At 47.2% G+C, this 22,107-nt stretch overlaps 1 protein-coding gene across 1 annotated transcript in view; it reads right to left on the reverse strand.

Annotated features, from left to right (window-relative positions):
* Window positions 1-21,599, reverse strand: part of SLIT3 (slit guidance ligand 3) — a 536,028-nt gene extending 514,429 nt beyond the window's left edge. Inside the window, exon 1 of the mRNA XM_079771932.1 lies at window positions 21,073-21,599. Coding sequence (XP_079628058.1) covers window positions 21,073-21,269 — 197 coding nt within the window. The 5' untranslated portion in view covers window positions 21,270-21,599. The remainder of the gene's footprint in view (window positions 1-21,072) is intronic.
* Between the last annotated feature and the right edge of the window lie 508 nt (window positions 21,600-22,107).

A 22,107-nucleotide genomic window follows, 5' to 3' on the forward strand; every position in this document is an offset into this window, starting at 1 on the left:
TGGTCATTATGCTGAGACAGTAATGACCGATCAGCAGGAGGGTGGGGCAGCGAGCTACAGTGCTGCAGAGAGCTAAGAGCAGGGGTGGGTGGGGTTGCCAGCTGAGGCAAGCGTCAGCGAGCTACTCGCGCACGAATGATTTGTGCGCAGGGCCACTGGTATATAATAAAATTGACCATTCTGACCATTTTAAGTGCATAGTTCAATGGCATTCGGTACATCCACAATGTTGTGCAACCATCTCTACTGTCTATTTCCAAAACTTTTTATCACCCCAAACAGGAACTCGGTACCCAATAAGTCCTAACTCCCCAGTGCCCACTCCTCTAGCCCCTAATTTATCTCCTGTCTATGAGTTTGCCAATTCTGAATATTTTATGTAAGTGGAATCATACAATATTTACCCTTTGTGTCTGCCTTATTTTGCCTAACAATTTTTCAAAGTTCATCTATAATATAGCATTGATCAGGACTCCACTCCTTTTTAAGGCTGAATAACACTCCATTACAGATATATACCACATTTTGCTTATTTGGGTGGCTTCTAACTTTTGGCTATTGTGACTAATGCTGCTATGAATATTGGCATACACGTAAGTGAGTCCCTGCTTTCAATTCTTTGGATAAACTTAGAAGTAAAATTGCTTGATCATATGGTAATTTTATGTTTAACTTTTTGAGGAACCAACATATTGCTTCCAACAGAGGCTGCACCATTTCATATTGCATTTAAATTTCTCCACATCCTCACCAACACTTGTGATTTTTCTGGATTTTGAAAAAAGTAGCCATTGTAGTAGGTGTGCTAGGTTGTTTTTTGTAAGAGCAGATCAGTGAGGTAAGACATGGCTTGTTCACCAGAGCCTCACAGGTGCACATGGGTGGACGAAGTGTGGCCTTGCTGAGTGACTGACTGAATGAATGGGCCTCCTGTTTACAGCAATGATCACTCCCTTGGACTTGATGTCCTGCCCAAGTCTTCCCTGGCTCTCATGCTGATAGGATCTGGAACTCACACAAGGAGGCCCCACTCCACGAAAGAAACCCAGGGAGCAACTGAGTTCACAAGTATATCCGGACTTTAGCAGAGGGACCGTCTGTATCATTTCTGCATTTGTTTCTACACGTAGGAATGAGTAAAACCTGATGCTTTAGAGTCAAGGAAGCCTAGCTGGTAGCACCTCAAAAGAAGGCAAAGCTGTGGGTCAAATGGACTGGCCTGAATCATAGCTCTACCTTTTGTCACACGTGTAACCACAGCAAACTAATTATCCTCCCTGCCTCAACTTGGACTTAATCCTATTCTTGTGAGGATTAAATGAAACAATAAGAAACACTTAGCATAGTGCCTGAAACAACACGAGTCTCAATAACAGTCAGCTCTTATTGTTACTATGGAGCCGCAGTATTAGTGCACAAACCCCAACAACCCCAACAACCCGCCCCTGGGAAAGCAGAGGGGGCTCCGTGAGAAGGGCACACCCGTCATATTCTCTCCTTGTGACCCTTCAGGCTGACCGGAAGGACTGAGGGTGCCTATCCAGACACAGCCAGAGCTAGGACCAGGAAGTAGGCCTGGTTTCTTCTTGACCTGGTCCACCAATCTCTCCAAGCTCATTTTGGCAAGGGGTTTGGGGAGAGAGCAGGGCCACCACCATACAGCTCCCCTGCCGAGACTCAGAACCCACACCCAAGAGTTCAAAAAGATCCTTCAATGTATCAAAACCTACAGGTGGGCCTGGAGTTGGGTAGAGTTTCCAAAGAGAAGGTTGACTGACAAGCCAAAAATTCAGTAAGAACAGCAGGGGACTGTACCATGAGGACCCGGGAGAAAACACGGCAGGAATGAGCTGCGAGGCCGGGCAGGGTGGTATTTCATGCTGGCAGCTCCGTAATTCTTATGTGTGTGGAAGGCAACAGCATTCAGCGTGGCCTGACAGGAGGCTTTGTATTAGGCTGAAGCATATTGAGAATAGCAAAGTCCCATGGAATGAAAAATAGCTCCTGGGCTCTATACTTCACCTGTTACTTAAAAGTTTTCTTGTACATGGAGACCCTCAAACCAAAAGCCAAGCCACTAGGGATGAAAGGAGGAGTATTACACAGCAGGGCCCTGCAGGGGTGTGGGAGCCATGGCTGTGACCGGAAAGTAACAATGGATCCTATTTACTGAGCACCGTGTTAGGTGCTTCCCACACCTGTTGTCGGACTGACATGGTACAGCAGCACCATGTGTTAGGGTGTTAGCTCCATTTTATGGAGAAAAATGTGAGCTTGTGCATGAATTTGTATACGTACTGTCTGATACTGTCTGAGGAGAGCGAGAGAGAGAGAGAGAGAGAGAGAAATAGAGAAGGTAAGAGAAAGAAAAAAAATCTGTGACTTAAGTATCACATATTAGGATGAACTCTAAAAATTACTATTATTCAATCTTTTCTACCAACAAAAGTGACATTTCCATTAGATTCCATTTAATTTACTATAACACCTTAGATATAGTAAAAATTTATTTTAAATTTATATAAACTATATCATACATTAAAATATACATATACTTGAAGTCCATGTAAATTATGTCGCACATAAATGTTATTTTCCTGACTGATTGTACATGCTATCTATAAGTTATATACTGCCTAAGAGGCACAATGCTTGGTCGAGAATGTGGATGCTTGAATCTGACTGCACGGGAAACTTGGCTCTGCCTCCCAGTAGCTGTGGGACATGGAGTAAATCATGTATACTCTCAGCGCCTTTGTTTTCCTTCTACAAAATGAGGTAACAAAAGCACCAACCTCATAGGAATGTTGTAAAAATTGAGAGCGCGCAAGCAGTGTGCTACAACAGCGCCTGGCACATGCTACCTCCCAGCAGTCATTGTGCCTGATCCTGTTCACTCATTCCTTGCAACAGCCTTTGGCAATAGCCAGTGCTACCTGGACTTCACAGCGAGAAGCCTGTGCACAGAGTCAGAGACTGGCCCAGGATTATACATCTAAGCGAGAACGCACCGACAATTCCAACTCAGGTCTTTCCGAGTCTCAACGCCTGCTGCTCCTTCAGAGCTGCCAGCTTCTCCTGGTGGTCTCTCGGCACCTTCCTTTACCTCCTGGTGGGAGGAAAGGTTGGGCGGGCTGACTTTACGGTTCCTTCCAACATCACCACGCAAGGGGGCAGAATCAAAGCTTCAGCAGCAGAAAAACAGGATCCAAAGCTTTCGGTTCCGCCAAACGCAGTTCCTTAGCCATGTGGCCAGAAGCATTTCTGTATTTAGGATTCCAATCTTCTTTTTCTTTTCTGCTATTTCTTTCCAGAGTTCTCAGTACATTTCCCAATTAATCACTCCCACTTAATTTCCTAAAGCAATCACATCTTCCCCGCAGGCAAGCGGCCTGTCTCAGGCAGAAGCATACACACCAGCTGGCCCCTCGGCGACGTGGGAGTGTGTGAGCAGCCCTTGGCCACAGACCAACGAGTGGCACAGACGTAGGAAAATGCAGCTCGGGAGCTACACTCAGAGGACACTTTTCCCATCCTGGTGAATGTGGGTTTCCTGGTGAGCAAAAAGGGACTCAAATTTGGTTCTTGGAGGAAACCCTAAGAGGCAGAAGATCTGAGCCGAGCATCCCAGGAAGTAGGGAGTCTTCACCAGCAGGTCCTCTGTGATACAGGCAGGGCTATGCTGGCGGGGCCAGAAGGCCCAGGTTTTCTCCCAGCTTTGCTGCTTATTTTCTGTGGCAATTTGGCCAAGCCTTTCCTTTTGGTTGAGCCTCAGTTCTCCTATCTTTAAGATGAGAACAGTAATATATGCAACACAGTGTGGATGTGAGGAAAGAGCCACAAAGACAACAGCCTAGAGGAGCCAGGAAGTGATATCAATGAGGGGAGCTGGGCTGAGCAAAAATAGCAGGACACCAAATGGCAGCTGACACACATGTCAGTGTTGGAGTCACTAAGGGAGTGGTGGGGACTGTGGTGAAATGGAGACATACCTCCTCTAAAAGCCAGTACATTTCTGCCATGGAGTCAAGCTGACCCCTGTTGCCAAATGTTCCAATTTTTGAAAAGGATGCTAGAAATAGATTTTTGTATGAATTCACCCAATCTTAAAATGTTGGCAAGAAATTGACATTTAAAAAAAACACACAAAACTAATTATGTGAGCCAATACCACATGGGCCAAATAAAACATGTTGGAGGGCTGGGTCTGGCCTCCTAGCCACTGGTTTGCAAACTCTGTCAATGTAAGTATTAATTGAGACAATGTAATGCATAAAGCACTTAGCCATGCACATGACACATAATAAACACTCAATAAAGGATAGCCCTGGTTATTATTATTACCATTAACTTCACTGCAACTCAGAACCCTCAACTGTAACAATGGATGTAAGGATTCACAGTAGCTGTTTAGCTCTCAGGCATATAAGAAAATCTCTGAGGGCACTACTGAGATTAACCACAGTGGATACACAACATTAATGCTCTTTATTAATTTAAACACACTTCATTGACATTGGGCTAGAGCAATGGCTCTCAACCAGAGGTGATCTTTGTCCCCTGACAGACATCTGGCAATGTCTGAGACATTTTTTGCTTGTCAGACTGAGAGGAGTGGGGATGCAATCTAGTGTGTAGAGGTCTGGGATGCTGCTAAATATTTTTAAATGAACAGGTGGCCCCCTACAACAACAACAAAAATCCAGCCTCAAATGTCAATAGTAGTAAAGTAGAAAAACACTGGTCTAGGGCAGTGGTCGGCAAACTCATTAGTTAACAGAGCCACATATCAACAGTACAACGATTGAAATTTCTTTTGAGAGCCAAATTTTTAAAACTTAAACTTCTTCTAACGCCACTTCTTCAAAATAGACTCGCCCAGGCCGTGGTATTTTGTGGAAGAGCCACACTCAAGGGGCCAAAGATCCGCATGTGGCTCGCGAGACGCAGTTTGCCAACCATGGGGCTAGGGGGAAGTTTCCCTTTGCATCCCCTTTATAGAAGAAAACTTTATAAAAATAGAGGTTGGATAGGTTCCTGCAGAGTAAGATGTAGGAGAGGGGTAGGGAAGAGGAGTAAGAGGAGATGGGCAAGGAGAGAAGGGGGTCGACAGATGAGAGAACCGTCATCTATAATTATCTCCTCTAAGAGGCTCAAGGCCCCACTTTTACTCTGCTTCCTATATAATCTTCGCATTATTGTCTTAACACTGTCACATCAACACATTTCCTTAAAAATTTATTTTGAACCTGTACCAATTGGAAAATGGGCTCTGGGGAAACTGAGGACTCAAGAGGTGAACTGCTTGAGCCAAGGTCACTCAGCGAGCTGCAGGGCAGATCTGGGAGAGAATCCTTATGGGTCCTGGTCCACGTCCTTCAGAAAGACATCATTCAAATTTGTTGTTGCCATGGTAATTATAAATCAATGTTGTCTATCCATTAAAGTAGTTACTCCATGGATGTGAAAGTAACCGCATTTTTGTGTATTCCATAATTCTGGCTACATTTATGATTGGCCTTCACCTCAAATGGTATAAGTAAGGAGGTTATATTATACCGCGATTTGTCCTGCATCACTATGACTACCCCAAACAAAGAAAATTGTGCTAGAAGCGAAAGCAAGTGATTCTGGTTCACCTTAAGAGAGGAAATGAAAAAAAAAAAAAGAAGAAGAAAAGAAAAATTAAAAAAAAAAGAAAGGAAATGACAACAGAGTAGCCTTTATCAGTTCTACATCATGCCAACATTTTACATACTTATTTAATGTTCTCTATAATTTGAAGAATGTCTTTAGGTCAGCTTTCTCAAACACTGCTGCGCAGCAGAAATACCTGGGAGCCTTACAGAATCACAATACCCAGGAAGTACCCCACATCATTACATCAGAATGACTGCAGATGAAATCTCCCCAGGAGATTCCAATGTGCAGCCCAGTTTGAGAAACGGGGTTTCGGAACTCATTATCCCTATTCTACAATGAAGCTGACATCCTAAGAGAAAAATAAACTTGCCTAAGGGCACTCAGCTGGTGAATAGAAAAACTGTGATTCAAATCCGGGTCTGCCTTTCTCCAAATGCCAGGCATAATCTTTCTCATTATGCCACGTTCTCCCCAGAAGTTTGTTGTCTGTGGCTCTCTCAGAGATGTTTAGTCCCAGGAAAGTTAACAGGGACCTCTGGATTCAAATGGGAATCTTAAGAACAGGTCTGGGGAAATGGAAAGTGGGCATGTTTGGTCATTTCACAAGTGCTTAGATGAAATGGTAAGCCATCAAGTCCAACCTCTTTGTCCCTCTGGTCAAGATTTCCAAGTCCAGGAAGAAAGCATCCAACCAACCCTGGATTTGGAGAGGGTAAGGTCCCTGATCAAATCCACCTGAATGTAGCCCTTGGATGTAGAAGATAATATTCTTCTAGGAAGGAGACTGAATTCTGGGCAACCAAAACATAACACATGCCTAAGATAATGGAGGGGATGGACGGACTTATAAAAGCAAGAAGACATGACAGCCTCAGAGGCTTTTGGGAGATCTTAGGGGGGAGAAAAGGAGGAGCTCTAGTCAATGTTTCCTAACAGCCTCAGGTCCCACAAACTACCTAGAGAATCTAACCCCGGTGTCCTGGCTTGGCCCCACACAGACAAGGCTAGGATAGTTTGCCAAATTTGAGCCAGGAAAATAATGCTTTAAAAAAAGGCAACAAGGAAAACAAGACACAAGGTCTGAGTTAGCATGCTTGCCTATAGTTACACAGCAGAAAAAAAGAGGAGAGACTCAAAGAGGAGAAGAGCCATGTGGATATCTGAGCAAAATGGTTACTCTGGGGTCCAAAGCCAACTGGGGTAATTAACACCCACTTCTCATGTGTTCAAATGGAGTCCTGTCCGAAGCTGCTGGTCTGGGCCTGTGAGCACATTTTCATGCGAGGCTCTTTATCCCAGGAGAGTGTCTTCCTAGATCTAGGCATCAACATACCTTAGCATGTAGTAAATTGAGAAATTAGGCGACTGTGAGATATCAACATTAAGTAAATAACTGCTCAATACATAAATTCATGGCTGAATCAATATAAAAAAATTACAATTGTTAGCTGAAGCTACTCAGTTTATAGGTAAAGTCCCTACTGTGTGTAAGGGACTGAGCAAGACGCTTTACATAATGGGCTTCCCATCCTCACAATAATCCTAAAAGCACTTACTACTATACCCATTTTACAGATGAAGACCCTAAGACTCAAAGAGATGAAAGGACTTAGCAGTCACAGAACAATAACAATGGGATTCGAACTAGATGGATCAACACTGAGCATCTTTGTGCTGACCACAGTGCCATGATGCCTCACCATGTTCATTAGCATCAAGTGTGTACTGGGCATTTTGTGTGTATGATCCCTAATTCTTCGAACAATCCTTGAAACGGGTTTTATTGTCTCTATTTTTTTCAATAAGAAAACCGAGTCTAGAAAGACCAAGTGATTTGTCAAAGGGCACATTTTAAACACAAAATTTTTTGAATCTTTTGGCTTTGAAGCTGAGGGTCTATCCACCTATCCAATTCAACTCACTTTTTGAAAAATGTGTTGACTTAGTGTTATTTTCACAGGCATTGCACTAAGCCACAGAGAAAGGCACAGCTCCTGCCATTAAGACGCTTCTCCTCTAGTTAAAAGATGTGTTACACATCCCAGGAAATACAGATGATAGTTAGATGGCTGCGCAGGTTTCAAAACGTGATGGCACAACTATTCTCAGAGCTGTGAGCCTCCCCTCAAGAAGTCAGACACCTCTAAGGCCACCATGCTGCAGGCAAGCTCAAGCCACAGAGCGAGGTCACAGGGAGGCACTCCAGTCAACAGTCACAGTTGAGCTCAGCCTTCAGGTCAACCCAGCCTGGGTGCCAGATACGTGAATGAACAGCATGCAGGTGATTTGAACACCCAGCCATTCAAGTCTCCCCCAGTCATTCCCACGATCTTCAGCTGAAGCCTCAGACATCAGGGAGCAGAAGGAAGTCATCCCTACGGAGCCATATCCAAAATCCTGACCCAAAGAATCACGGAGCATAATAAAATCATCATTGCTTTACAGCACTAAGTTTCGGGGTGATTTGCTAAGCAGGGATAGCTAATCAGAATAATGGTTTTTAGAGTGGTTATTTAATGCCAGGCACTGTCCTCTGAGCTTGACATCTATTACCTCATTGGACCCTCCCAGCAGCCCAATGAAGCAGGCTATTGTTAAAGAACATGCCCAAGATTGCTTAGCTTGTGATGCATTCAAGCCCAGGTCACACCAACTCCAGTATTGATTCTCTAACCTGCTCTGCTACAGAGGAAGGGGAATTCTGTCTGTTCAGAAAGTCTACAAAGCCCAAAGCCAGTCAGTTTTAAGATACACCAACTGCTATTTTTGAAACTAAACATCTTTTTCTTTCCTAATTTCAGAAGGCTTACTGTGGAGCTGAGCTAATTATTTAAGCCTTAATCAAGGACCAGCCCCTCCCTGAAGCAGCTGTCCTGGCCTCTCTATTGCCTCTAGCAAGTCTCTTGGGTTGGCTGAATGTTGGCTCAGGTCTAAACCCCAAATCCCAGCCCCCAGAAGTGAGGATGCATAGGGCTTGAAAGGATCCTTGGAGATATTCCAGTCTACTCCCCTCATCCTCTTTAAAGATGAGGAAACTGAGGCCCAGAGAGGTCAAGGGACTCGTCCAAGGTCACTCAGTATGTCAGAGGTACAGCCAGGTCTCCACATTCCCAGGCAAGTGTTCTCTCCACTACACCATGCTGCCGTTGCTAAAAATTCCCCAAGCTGCCTCCTCCAGCCCTCCTCTCCACAAAGCTGTTTCCCCCACACACAACTATACACAGTCACATTTGGCAGGAGGTGCTATCGGCCCCACTCTGCTCATGAAATGCTGTTTTGCAATGGGGCCTCTTTGTTCGTTAGCAACACAGACAAAGAAAACTGGAGTGCAGTCTTCTCGGAAGGAGATGTTTCCTGTTTTAGAGGCAGAAGAGAGCTCCCTGACTGACTAGGGCTCAAATCAGCATGCAGCTCCAGTCGGAGAGAACCCGGAGGAGATTTAAGTCTTTGCAAAATTTCTAGAACATATAAGGAGGACCCATCGCAGGAGGAAGCTTATGGGAAACATTTCAGAAAGTATTAACATGTATGCCTAACCACAGTGAGCAGCACACTGGTTATTATCATCAGGGTTTATGAAGGAGTTGGGGCGGGGGGAGCACTAGGGTCACTAAAAACTTCCGTGAAGAAAGTGGCCTCTCCATTTTCGATTCCTGCTCCAATCCTGGTTCCCAGTATTCCTTCCCTTAGAGTTTCCCTAATAGAGATCTTCCCATTCTAGACACTAAACGAGCTACCTTGGTGCTGAGGGTGCTCAGGATATGATCTGCAATTAGAAATCACTCTCTCTGGCTCCACATTAGTCTTTTTTATTATATATACTACATTTGTACCCTCTTCTTGTTTCCTGACCTTCCGGATTGGCAGACGTTTCCTATGTCTCTGAGAGATCTTTATTTAGGACCAAACGCTGTGAAAGAGGCTGAGAGGAAAGCAGGGGACACTTCTCACGAGAGCAGCTCACACCACAAAGGTGAGGACCCCTCCTCTTATGGTCTGAGACATTCATCTGTCCAGGTGTGCTGAGATCAGAGGGGAGGGGTAGACCAGATGATCTCCAGAGAGACCTCAGAAGCCCGAAAACATCTTTACTGGGGGAAAAAGATGAGGGGCGGGGGCAGAACTGAGTTGTGTGCCAGAAATTCAGGACTTGCAAGCTGGCAGCGATGGAAAGAAATGTGCCAACGTCTAACAGGAGATGTAGTGCATGTGCTCCTTAGGGCTACTGCAAGCCGCACGTCTTCCATTCCGCAAGACCAGGTGAATGCTGCCTGAATCACACCCTCCTGCATGCATCCATCACAGGTCTCCAGGCACAAGGGAAGATCTCCAAAAAGAAACTGGGCCAAGTGACCATTCTCAGACCCTTCCCCTCCACGCTGAGCTCCCCCACAGCCTTCCCCACTCCTAGGCAAACCTGTCCACACAGCCAATTTTAGTCCAAAGCCCCTTCCTTCATTTTCCCCTGTGGATATCCCTGCCTTCTTAAAGCTAAGCGAGAAGAATACAGGAATTAACACCATAGGGGAATAGCGTCCAGTAGTCTAGTTACAGCTAGTACAACCCAAGAGGGCAAGGCAGCCTCCCAAAGGAGGCCTTGTATCTTGTGATGGCCTCTAAAGCTGCAGTGCTGTGTGTCTGTGTTTACGAAATGCTTCTCACAAAAGGTCGCTGCTCTACAGAGTTAGGATCCTAATAAAACACAGAACTGTGCTGTTTGCCAGCTTGCTTCGGAGACATACTTGAATGCTTTCTCAGAGACAACTGTTCTCAGAATAATATTTTCCCCATGAGTTTTTTAAATTCTATTTGTACTATTTTTTAAAATGAGGTGTGAATTTTTCTACATATTTGTACCCACTGAATGGGCTGAGTGGGGCTTGCTTTCATCTGTGGTTCCTGAGGGCTTGGTGTTACATCCGTCATTGTTCTAGCATTTCCCCCGCCATCCCATAAATCTCCGCTCTGAACCTAGCACGGTGGCCTTCAGCTTGTCAGTCATTTTGGTGGGAAGGTACAGCCCAGACCGATTTCCTGTTATTCTGAGCTGTTCTAATTACGAGGACATTTCTCTTGTTATTCATCATTGTTCCTGGGACATAGTAGGACCAAATAGCTCCTTTAAATGACTCCATCCTTCATGGAACCCCTTATTTGGTTCTGTCTTCTCAGCAATTGATGCTTATTAATTAATAAATAATTATTAACTCATTTAGGCAAAAAGTCCACTAAACTCCACCTGGTTGGGTTGACGACATGGCTGGTGTGAGGCTATGTTTGCAGTTGGGAAAGATTCAACTTGGTAAGAGTTCGAAGACCTGGTGACTCTGAGCAAGGCTTTTGAGCATCGAGTTTCTTATCTGTAAATGCAAGATTCTAAAATGAACCCTGATCATCTTTCAGATACAGGATTTAGTGGTTAAAATCAGATATTATAGGTGGACTCATTAAGGTATTTGCATAGCACTAAATTTAGGAGGTATTTGTAGATATCTGATCTCATTTAAATACTGCATTAGTTCCATAAGAGAAGTGTCATTCCTACTATTCTAAAGGCTACAAATGAGACAACTGGGACTCAGAAAGATACTCCTGCAATGTCCCACAGTTTTTAAAGAAATGGTGAAAATCAGGATTCTGCCTAGGTCTTCTTACTCATTTAAGGCTACATCAAAGTGTATTCCCCACTGGTCCCCATTAATACTACTTAGCAACCCCCACATCTAAAATAGTTTTCAACCTACATTCTAGAGTTGAGCAGAGATGGGGGCGGGGGGCGGGGGGGGGAAGATGTCAGGAAAGTGCTAGACCGTCCGGAAACTTCTGCAACACATTTCGGAGCAGGACAGCTCTCCAACAAAATCATCATCACTGAGCTTTCAACCACAGAACAACCTTTTCATTTCTCTGCACGGGCTGCAGGGAGCTCAGGAGCATGCTGTACCTCCTCATGCACAGAGTCCAACCCTGGAGTACCTCTACACACCACCCTGGGCCTCACACGAGGCTTCAGATGCCCGTGAAGACGAAGTCTGAAGTTGTTTTCAGGACTCAGCCAATAGGCCGGGAGTATCCAATTTCCAGTGAAGGGCTCTGCCACAAAAACCTTCCTGCAATCCAATCTCAGGACCTGAGGCTTAGGTGGTGAAAGTCCAAATTCAGTTACTGAGGCTATGGAGCTACATGAAGGTCAGGAGAGAGCAAGAAGCCAAGCTGAAAGGGTCAAGGCAGGGGTCAGGGGCCACCTAGGCTCAAGGAGAGATGTGCAAAATGCAGAAGTCCATGGTCAAGCCCACAAACCTCAGATGAGAAGCAATTCATGGACTCTACACCAGGCAGACCAGCCTGAGTCAGGGCATACACTAATTGTAGAGGACAGGGGAGCAAGGAGGAACTACGGGGCAGACAGGAACTAGGGAGGCTGAAAAACTCAAGAGGGAGTCAAGGTGGGTGGTTAAATGCGCTGGCAGACTTTCAGGAACCACAACCCACACTGCTGCCAAACTGCAGAATGAACCAGGGGTCAGGAACCCAGACTGGCATTTCGGACACGAGAAGAGGAGTCTGAGCCCACACAAGCAGTGATAAGCCATGAAGAGTGAAGCCACATGAACTCCCACCAGGATGCACCTCACTTCCGTTCTGTTTCGGTAGGACCTGATCTCAGCCTGGGGGAGCCTGCAGGTCACAGCTGAGAGAGAGTGAGTGCTCCATCTCACTGAAGGAAGACAACTCCTGCCCAAAGTAAGCAGGCACTTGTGGAGGGAAATACTGGTCAAGCAGGTTCATCAGAACTGTTCTTGGAGGATCTATCCCCTCAAATTCCAAAATTAAAAAAATAGTAATAGTAATTAGCCACATAACCACAGTGATGTTGAACTACTATTCTGGATTCTGTTCCAAATGCCTTTGTTAGATAAAACTTCCTAAAGTGCGGCTCCCATCATTTAAAATTGGGCTCATGCCCAATAGGTTCCATGTAACCATGAACATTTGTGCATCTGTATCATGTTCTCATTTCTACCTATGCAAACCCTAGCCAAGCTCCAAGTCAAATACCACCTACTTCCCCATGATGGCTCTTTCGCCAGATGTCCACAACTTCGCATTGCCATTCCTCTCTAGATGCCTTGCGTCAGACAGGTGCTTACTGATTCAACCGGGACTCATTTTTCTCCTCTGGTTGTCCTCTGAAATGGAGTTTAAGTGTCAGAGAAGGGGCTGACTTAAAAGACCTGAGAGGAATGACATGACCAGTGGTTGGAGCAGACCTGGGCCCAGCCTGACTGGATGAATGCTGATTCACCTGCTCCTACCTAGGGAAGTTCCTTCACCTCTCTTAGTACAATGAGGACAGCATGAGTTCCTGCCTTGCATGACTGCCAGATTAAGTGAGCCCATGCATGTAAAGTGTGAGCACAGTGCCAGGCACCCAGAGGGGCTCACTAGGTGGTAGCTATGGTGATGGCGGTGGTTCTTTACAGAGATTTGGGGAGAGCCTCTAGGCCTCAGTCTTTTATGCTTCATCCCCCCTCTCATTCAGTCCCAGCACTACTCAAGCAAATAAGCCCAGTGCCAATGGGCACCCAAGATGGTAAAGGAAATTCCTGAGAGAAACTGAGGCTTCTCAGATGAGCTCTGCTGTTGACCGAAGGGCCCAATTTCTCAAGCTGAAATATTTTTCAAGAGAGAATAGCACACATACACACCTACATGCACACACACACACACACACACACACACACACCTTATACTGGTAGGGCTTCTGGCACCAGCCTAATAGGTCAAGGATGAAGCTAAAGTTATGATGGAAAAAGTATCATGAGAAACAAAGAGTTGATAGAAAATTCAGCAAACAGAGGAATTAAGCATTAATAGGAATTGATTCCAGAGAAAACAGGAACAGAACCCCAGGGAAAGAAGATGCTATGGGCCAATAAGACCTGGAGATTTTTGTCCATCCCAGCCAGAAAGAACAGGACAACATACTTATGGAATCCACACCCCAGACCATGGAGAGATTGGAAAAAAAAGCAGACAGGACTCTGTTGATTATGAGAACCTGGATAAAGATCCATAGAGCAAGCTCACTGAAATTGCAGAGGAAATGGGAAGAGGAGTAGTTAATATGCTGGATGAGAAACTCAAAATAGGAAGTGTTCCTGAAAAGCTGATGAAATGAAACTATTTGCCAAAATTTAATTAGGAGAAATGCAAAGTGTTGCACTTAGACTCCACAAAGTCAACTGCACAAGTCTGGGGTGGGGAAGATAGGGTCCACAGCAGGGAGGGCTGGGAGCCAGTGGGGGTGCAGTGAACAGCCTGGTTAAAATGAGCCAAGCCAGGGGATGGCTGTCCAAAGTGAACACGTCCCTTGAAAACACATTGATGAAAGTCAAGATAGCGAGAGAGCGGACAGTCTCATTATAATATAGGCAAAGTAGATGGGAACCTATTTAGAGGAAGGTAACTAGGAATGGGGAGAGAACCTATCTCAAGTCTAACAGAATAGTTGAGGTAATACTAAAAATGTATGGGAGAAAAGAGAAGACTTGGATAGGTGGGTGGTGAGAAACACAACAGCAATATGATTTTTGAAATCCTATGATTTGGAAGAAGAATTATACTTGCTCTGTGTAACAACAAGCAGTGGCAGATAAGTTCAACCCCCAGACAAAGAAAAAAATATTCTTAGAACTGTTTTTAAAAATGGAATAAATTGCTTTAGGAAGAACTGAGTTCCTCACCACTGGATGTAATCAAAGGAGAATGGCCATCTTCTCCAAAATTATGTTGGTGGAAGAGCAACACCCACGTGGTTGGAACTTGGACAGGAGAATCCCTTTCAACCCTGTCAATCTCCTTTTTTTTTCCAAAACAGGCTTTATCCTGAGCATTCCCCGGAGGGAAGACTACAGTCAATAAAATTATGATAGGAACACTTATGTACTGTGATTGAAGCCGTCAGTGTAAGTTCATTCAATACTCCCAGCACCCTATGAAGGGGGTATTATTTTTCCCATTTTACAAATGAGGAAACTGAGGTCACCCAGCTAGTAAGCGGTAAACCAGAACTGGAGCCCTGTCTGGGTCTGGCGTCCACACAGTTACCCACAAATATCCTTTCCCCCCTCCCTATTTCCCCATATTGAGGACCTTTAGTCACTCACCTCTCCACAAATGATACAGGAAAGAGCTGAATGGATACGATGCTGGCAACAGAGCTAGGAAGACCACAGTAGTGGGGAAGAAAGTACTTCCTGTGGCAGAGCTGCGACAGCAGTTGTTACTAAACACAAACCAGGTCTTCCCAACAGAGAATCAGAGTTTCCTATTAAGCAGGAGCTCCTTCCACCTGGGCGAGGCTGATTTAAATTTCAGGCTGGAGAGTCCCGCACAATGGAGAGTCTTGAGAAGTCAACACCAGGTACCAGGCACGGCACCCTCTGCCTCTCCCCCCTCCAGAATGAGTGGTGGTTCAGAAAAGCTTCCATGCCTTTTTTGTTGTTGTTTTTGTTGTTGCTTTCCAGCGGTTCCAAAAAGGGTTAAGACCACCTTGCATAATGAGGGTGGAGCATGCTAGTAAATGCAGCTGTTTCAAGTAAAAGCAGCCGTGGAGGCAGACCCGGGAAGTCAGTACAAGAGGGTATTTAGGGAAAGACAGGAGGAATGAACATTGGAAAACAAAAAAGTCAGGGCCAAAAATTCCCTGTGAAAATCCAACCCCCCAAAATAAATAAATAAACTGCATTCCTTATTTAAATATACCACAAAGCAGCATGCCCATGGCAAAGATAGAAACCACTTCAGCCTTAATCCCCTCTTTGTGGAAGGGAGGCCAACCTGGGCTTAGCGAGAGAGGAGCGGGAGGAAGGCAGCTGGAGGGTGTTGGGCACCGCCCACGTGCGGGCGAGGCAATCACCTCCGCGGGACACATTCAGAGTGGGCATCGCAAACCTTCCAGCTGGGTGGGGCCCCAGCCATGGCCACCATCATTAAGAGCTTGTGGGGAACTATGTGCCAGGCACTGTGTGAAGCACTTCCTGTACATTGTTTCAGTTAATCCTCCCCAAGAGGAGCGCTCGCCATGCACACTGTACAGAAAGAAACAGGAACCGGAGCTGAGGAGGCGCTGCACTCCGCGCGGTGCTGAGCGCATGACTCCATCACCTGGGCCACGTGCACTACATGCCACGGGGCCAGTGCAATTATCATCCTTGTATCGCACGTGTGCACATGTGGAACAAGGGCATTAAATAGCCTGCAGCCAAGAGCGGAGTAACTACCCAGGGTACAACAGCAAAGACATACCAGAGCCAGAATTCAAACCAGAATTCGGACAATCTCCCAAGAGCCCACTCCCGAAACCCTAGGCACTGGGCTCGGAAATCTTCTTGCCTTGGCCTTTTTATTTTATTTTATTTTTTAATTTTTTTATCCTCGCCTGAGGCTATTTTTTATTGATTTTTAGAGAGAGTGGAAGAGAGAGGGAAAGACAGAGAGAAATATCGATGTGAGAGAAACACATCAATTGGTTGCCTCCTGCACCCACCCGACCAGGGCTGGGGCTGGGAGGAGCCTGCAACCAGGGAAGCTGCCCTTTACCAGAATCGAACCAGGAATCCTTCGGTCTCTAGGCTGACACTCCATCCACTGAGCCAAACCGACTAGGGCTACCTCGGCCCTTTTAGTTGACCAAAAAGATCCCACAACTCTCAGAGCCATCACTCACACTTTCCAGGGGAGAAAAAACTCTGTGACAACAAACAGAACTGGGGAGAAACAATCTAATAATCAAAATGGCAAAAGTGCAGAAATAATATAAGACCCAGATGATCAGCAAAAGCAACACTTAATAATGACCCTAACAAATACATCAATTAGTAGAAGAAGAGCAGCCATCAAAAACTACAGAGAGTGCAGGATGATGCTGACGAGTTCCTGATTAGAAGGTGATACGATTTAAGTGTTCAGGATTTCTAGCTCTTTCCACGGGAATGTGCACAGTAGGAGTTTTGTAAGGTTGCTAAGCAATGCCTGGCAACCAGACTCTGGGGTGAATCACTCATTAGGAATCTTTGATAACTCTAGTAAGGGAATAATTTTAGTTCACGAGAGTCAAATTTTAGAAACCCTTAATAACTCATGAGTTACAATAACTAGTAAGTTGCCTTTAGCCATGCATAAAAATACAAATCTATAATTGCCCATTTTTCATTGTAACAACTAAAAAAGAGACATTTTTTTGAGAAATCATTCACTTAGTCGACACATATTTGTTTAAAACCTACTATGTGCCAGGGACTGTTCTAGACACTAGAACAGACATTACAGAACCATAAATGGAAAACCATTAATGCTATTCTAGAATTCTATCAGGAAAATGAGGCTCAGAGAGGTAGAGCAATCTGTTCAGAGTTGCAAAGCACTGTGCTTCCCTGAAAGGCCACCTGGCCGTGTTTGGCTCAGAGAAGCCCCGTGATTCACCAGCTTGCCCCTGGCCCTCTGAGGGCTGGGAATGCCAGGACACAGGGCTTGGCTGTTGAGCATCTTGGAAAGTCTCCCACTTGACCTTGGGACCTCTGTGGTCAAGTGAGGGAAAGCCTATGACACAGTGTGGGTTTTTATTGGACCCAACCACTGGCGAAGCTTGCCGTCATCTGGAGTGATGGAGAAAATTAAGTTACCACATTCTCACGTTTCAGCCTCTCGCCCGTTTTCCTTCGCAAACAGGAAATGTTTATTTAAATACAGCAGTCTCCAGCATGTTCCGGAGCCAAGTGAAAAACCAAAGATGTCCACTCTTGCCCCGCTCAACTGTTCAGGCCACCACCTCGCTGTGGGTGCGAAGAGGGCCTCTGCCTGCCTTTAGGCGGGACGGGGAGAGGGGGCCCCAAGTGAGAGTTCATTTTCATCTGTCTCCTCTTTTCCAGGCCGAGATTGTGGTTGGAGAAGAATTACATCTGTGGGATCCTTTTGTGCTCAGAAGGGTAAATGCAACATCTGTTTACTCTGTGCTCCATGGTAAATGTTTTGTTTCAGGCACAACCATTCACTTCCTCTCCTCCTGTCCTCTATCTTTGCTACACGGATAATAAATTACACTGAATTCTCCTCTGCGTTTATTTAACTTTCTTGTGGGTGTCACCTCCTCGTTGAGGGGGAAAAATTGTCAGTAGTTTTTAAACGACAAAGAGTTTCTCTTTCTGTGAGATGTACTGACATTAGGGAGAAGAAGCTGGAACATAGACACCCAACTCTGATAGCAGCTTCATTACAAACAATTCAACAGGCCCCATTCCAGGCCTGAAGCAAAGTCCAAATGGTGACCACATTATCCTCACACAGGTTTTCTTTAATGGTGCACCACAAGCAGACACGGCCTCAGAATTAAAAAATGCCCAGAGAACAAAGCGTGCTCGCATGCGCGCGCACACACATACACACACACATACACATACACATACACACACACACACACACACACACACACACACACCCTTCAGAAAAGCCTCTTTGGGAGGTAGAGCAGCAGGAATGAAGAAGGGAGAAATGTTTCTTCTTTGTTATAAAGCACAGTGTAAACATGTGAGATCAGAAAATGAATTTTAGGAAGATCCCAAGCATCTGACAGCAATGCTGACAAAACATATACCCCATGACAAACTGAGCCCTGAGAAGTTCAGAGGGCTCACTAAAGGACGTTTCCTTTCCCCCTCCTTTGCTTACATTCTTTAAGTTGAATTGCAGGCTTTTTTCTGTGTATGCAATGTTTTTATACACAGTTACTGGAATGCAGTAGATACTCAAGTAACGTTTGTTGAAGGAAGGAAGGAAGGAAGGAAGGAAGGAAGGAAGGAAGGAAGGAAGGAAGGAAGGAAAGGAGAAACTTTTCTCTAAAGAAATCCTTTGCGTAGACATGCCAAATATCTCCCCAAAAGTTTGCAGACTTAAAATGTTATATCTGAGTTGACCGAGAGTGAAGGGTGGTGAAGGACTGTGGGCGGGCTGCTCCTAACCCTTACATTCATCCTGACCTAGCTTGCTCCTAAAGCCTACCCCTTCTCCCCAGGAAGGCAGAGCCTAGAATGAGGCCAGCCTTGCCGCATCACCCCATTGCACCCCAAAGTGGCACCAGTGTCCAGAATCAAGGCAGCCAAGACTCACGTATTCCAAAGCACCTCCTACTCTGCCAATGCCTGCCAGTGACCATGGCTCCAGCAGGGGCCCATGGAAATGCCAAGGACTCCAGTCTCCGCCCAACTCTTCTCAGTTGTAGAGCAGATGGGAGCCCCCAAGCCACCTGCGTCCTCTGGGGTAGGGTGCTCACTGCAGTCCTGCACCCATGAAGCTCGTGAAGACATCCTGTGTGTCAGGAGGAGACGGCCCACTCTCCTCTGTTTCCCAAAATGCAACACGATTTTGAAAATAGGGGAGAAGTAGTCTCAAGACTCCCACAGGAGAGCTCAAGTCAACGTAAGCTAGCTGTTGTAACGCATATCTGAAGCAACAGCAACAGTTGCCTATTCTAAGCCCCAAGCCCAGTCAGAACCCTCCCAGGACCCTTTGATTATAGATCTTGACCGAAACTGACTCTTGTTCCTAGGAGGTCCGGCAAAGTAGTAGAGGTGTGGACTTAGGAACCAGATATGCTTGAATTTGAACACTTAACTAGCTACATGACTTTGAGCAAATGACAAGATGGCTTAACTGAAATTAAGTGACATTATTAAAGTGAAATAATGAGCATTACCAGTATTCTATATAATAAAAGGCTAATATGCAAATGGACCGAACGGAGGAACGACACTATGGCGCGCTTTGACCAATAGGGGGCAGACGCTCAAGGCAGGAGCTGCCCCCTGATGGTCAGTGTGCTCCCACAGGGGGCGTACGGTACAGCCAGAAGCCCTGAGCCTCTCCCACCTCTGCAGCAGCGCTAAGGATGTCCGACTGCCAGCTTAGGCCCGCTCCACGGGGAGCAGGTCTAAGCTGGCAGTCAGACATCCCTCGAGGGCTCCCAGACCTGGCTGAGGGATCCCCACCCGCCCACACCCAGTGCACGAATCTCATGCACCGGGCCTCTAGTAACTAATAAGACTGTTGTAGGGAGACAATGAGATGGTACATGCAAACAAACTGAGGCAGGAAAAGCATTCATCAAACATTAGCTACAGTTATTTTTTCACTAACTCATTTGGAGCTTTCAGGAAAGCTCCAGGAAAAAGGAAGGCAGTTCTATTGTGTCTCCACCCAAGGATACATAAAGAGGAAGATTAGAAATGAGGTGGCAGGGGGTGATGACCAGGAATAACATGCTCTAGGACAATTCATCTCAGACTCAGCACCCTTCTCTTCCAGCCTAAAGTCAAGAAGGCAGAATGCATCTACCCCTAAGACATGTGGGGAAAGAGGATGGACAGAGAGCAAGACACAGAGGAAGTCTGCCACACCAGAGCAAACTCTCACCCACTTCTGGGCTGTGTTCCCAGGCCGGTTCCACCCTTTCTCCCCCCTTCCCTACTCCCCAAACTGCAGGCTAGGAAGAGCCCACCCTGAGTCCAAGTTTTGAATCTGGTCTGAGGATCAAAATGATAAATGTTTCCAAAACGTTGACATATGAAATGTAAATATTTGGTTGCACAATTGGGGTTAAAACGAGGGTCAATCCACCCCACTCTCCAAGTGCCTCTCCTCCCGCTGCCAAGCCCAGGACCTGAGGCTGAGGAGGCTGAGTGCGGTTTATAAGATTATAGCGCTTGGTCTCACTTAAAGGGTTGTCAGCATTTCCATTCTCCTTCTCTGGCCCTTCCGGGTAGACATTTATAAGCGAGCCATAAAAAATTCACCCTGACTGCAGCTTGGCATCTCCGAGGCTGCGCTCCAGGCAGGGCGCGTTTTGCGAGCACCCTCTCTGAATTCGTTTGGTTCCTCAGAAGTTAGACCTTCACACACACGCTCTCAACTTTCCTCGCAAGGGCAGCCAGAGAGCGGCTGGCCCATTCCGCTCTCCAAGCGGGTCACAGTCTCGGGCCCTCTCTTCCTCTCCCTGCGCCTGACGCCCCATCACCCTTTCTCCTCTGCCCATCTTTAAGAAGCTCGGATCCCTTATCCTCACTCCAAGACCTCCTGGGCTGCAATGTTCTCTTCTCCCTCTCCTGCCAGCATTCTCCTTGGAAGCTGTCAGCGGGCCGTGTCTGCAGCCCTCAGCCCCGGAGAGGCACTGCTCTTTGCCTATCGCAGACCGCTCTCCCCAGACCTGCCCAAAGCCACAGACCCCTGTCAGAGAGTGAAGGATCCCAGCCAGAGGAGGGTGAGAGCAGAGACTGCCTACAGCTTGGCCAAAGGAAAAGGCAGAATCTGGCGCCTGGGGGCCTCTCCGTGGAACCCAGGTGGGTGGCCCGAGTGGGGCGGGGCAGGGGTACTCACAGGCGCTCGGCGTTGCGGGGGATGCCGCGAGGAACCGCCCGGAGGCCCAGCCCGTGGCAGTCCACGCTGGCGGCAGAGCAGGTACACTTGGTAGGGCAGGCGGCGGTGGGGCCCCCGCTCAGGACACTCGCCAGCGCCAAGGCCAGCGCCAGGCGGGCGCGCACGGTGGCGCCGGCCCCTGTCCGCCCGGGGGCCATGGTGTGCAGGGGCCCGCGCCCGGAGGAAGCTGCCTCCGTGGGGCAAGATGCGTAGAGCCCCGGGAGACGCGGGGGAGCACGGACGGCCTGGGGAGCAGGCGGTAGAGTTGGCGCGGAGGAGGAGCGAGCTCGGCGCTCAGGCGCACGGGGCGCAGGAGGAGCGGGGCGCGCCGGGCGAGAGAGAAGGCAGCAGCTCCATCGGCGGGGCCGATGCTGCCCCGCTGCGCATCGCTCGGAGTGCCCAGGTGCCGAGCGCCCCCTGGCCCCGCTGGCCCGCTGCCCGGGGTGCGGACCGGGTCGGGGACCTGGGGCGGCAGCGCAGTGGGGCACAGTGCCCGAGGAGGTCCGCCTTGGAGCTGGGCTCGAGAACCCGGCAGTGGCGGCCTGGGCACAGGGCAGCCGGGTGAGCTGGCCGGCGCTTGCTCTCTCCATTCACTGAGCAGGGCAGACACCAGAGACGCGGGCCCACCCCTCCCGCCCCCCACAAAAAACGCCAGCTCCGCCTCCCATTGGCTGCGCTGCGCGTCATGTTGACTAAGTTGAGAACTTTGCTAGAGCAACCGAAGCCCAGAGGGAGGGGGCAGCAGAGGAGGGAGAAGGGAGGAAAGGAAAGGGTCTAGGCGGCCTGGCCCCAGAACTGGGACTCATTCACCAAGGACAAACCGGGCTGGTGGCGCTTTTTCTTTAATCCGGCACTGAGCTAGGCACTCTGCTCATATTTTTTCTTTCGGCCCCAACGCCGTCCCGGCAAGGGGGCATGTAAGTACCCCATTTTATAGATGTAAAAAAAAAAAAAAAGCTCAGAGAAGTGACGTGACTTGCCAGAGGTCACACAGCT

This window comes from Cnephaeus nilssonii (assembly GCF_951640355.1).
Source record: "Cnephaeus nilssonii genome assembly, chromosome: 5".
In the NCBI taxonomy this organism is placed as follows: domain Eukaryota; kingdom Metazoa; phylum Chordata; class Mammalia; order Chiroptera; family Vespertilionidae; genus Cnephaeus; species Cnephaeus nilssonii.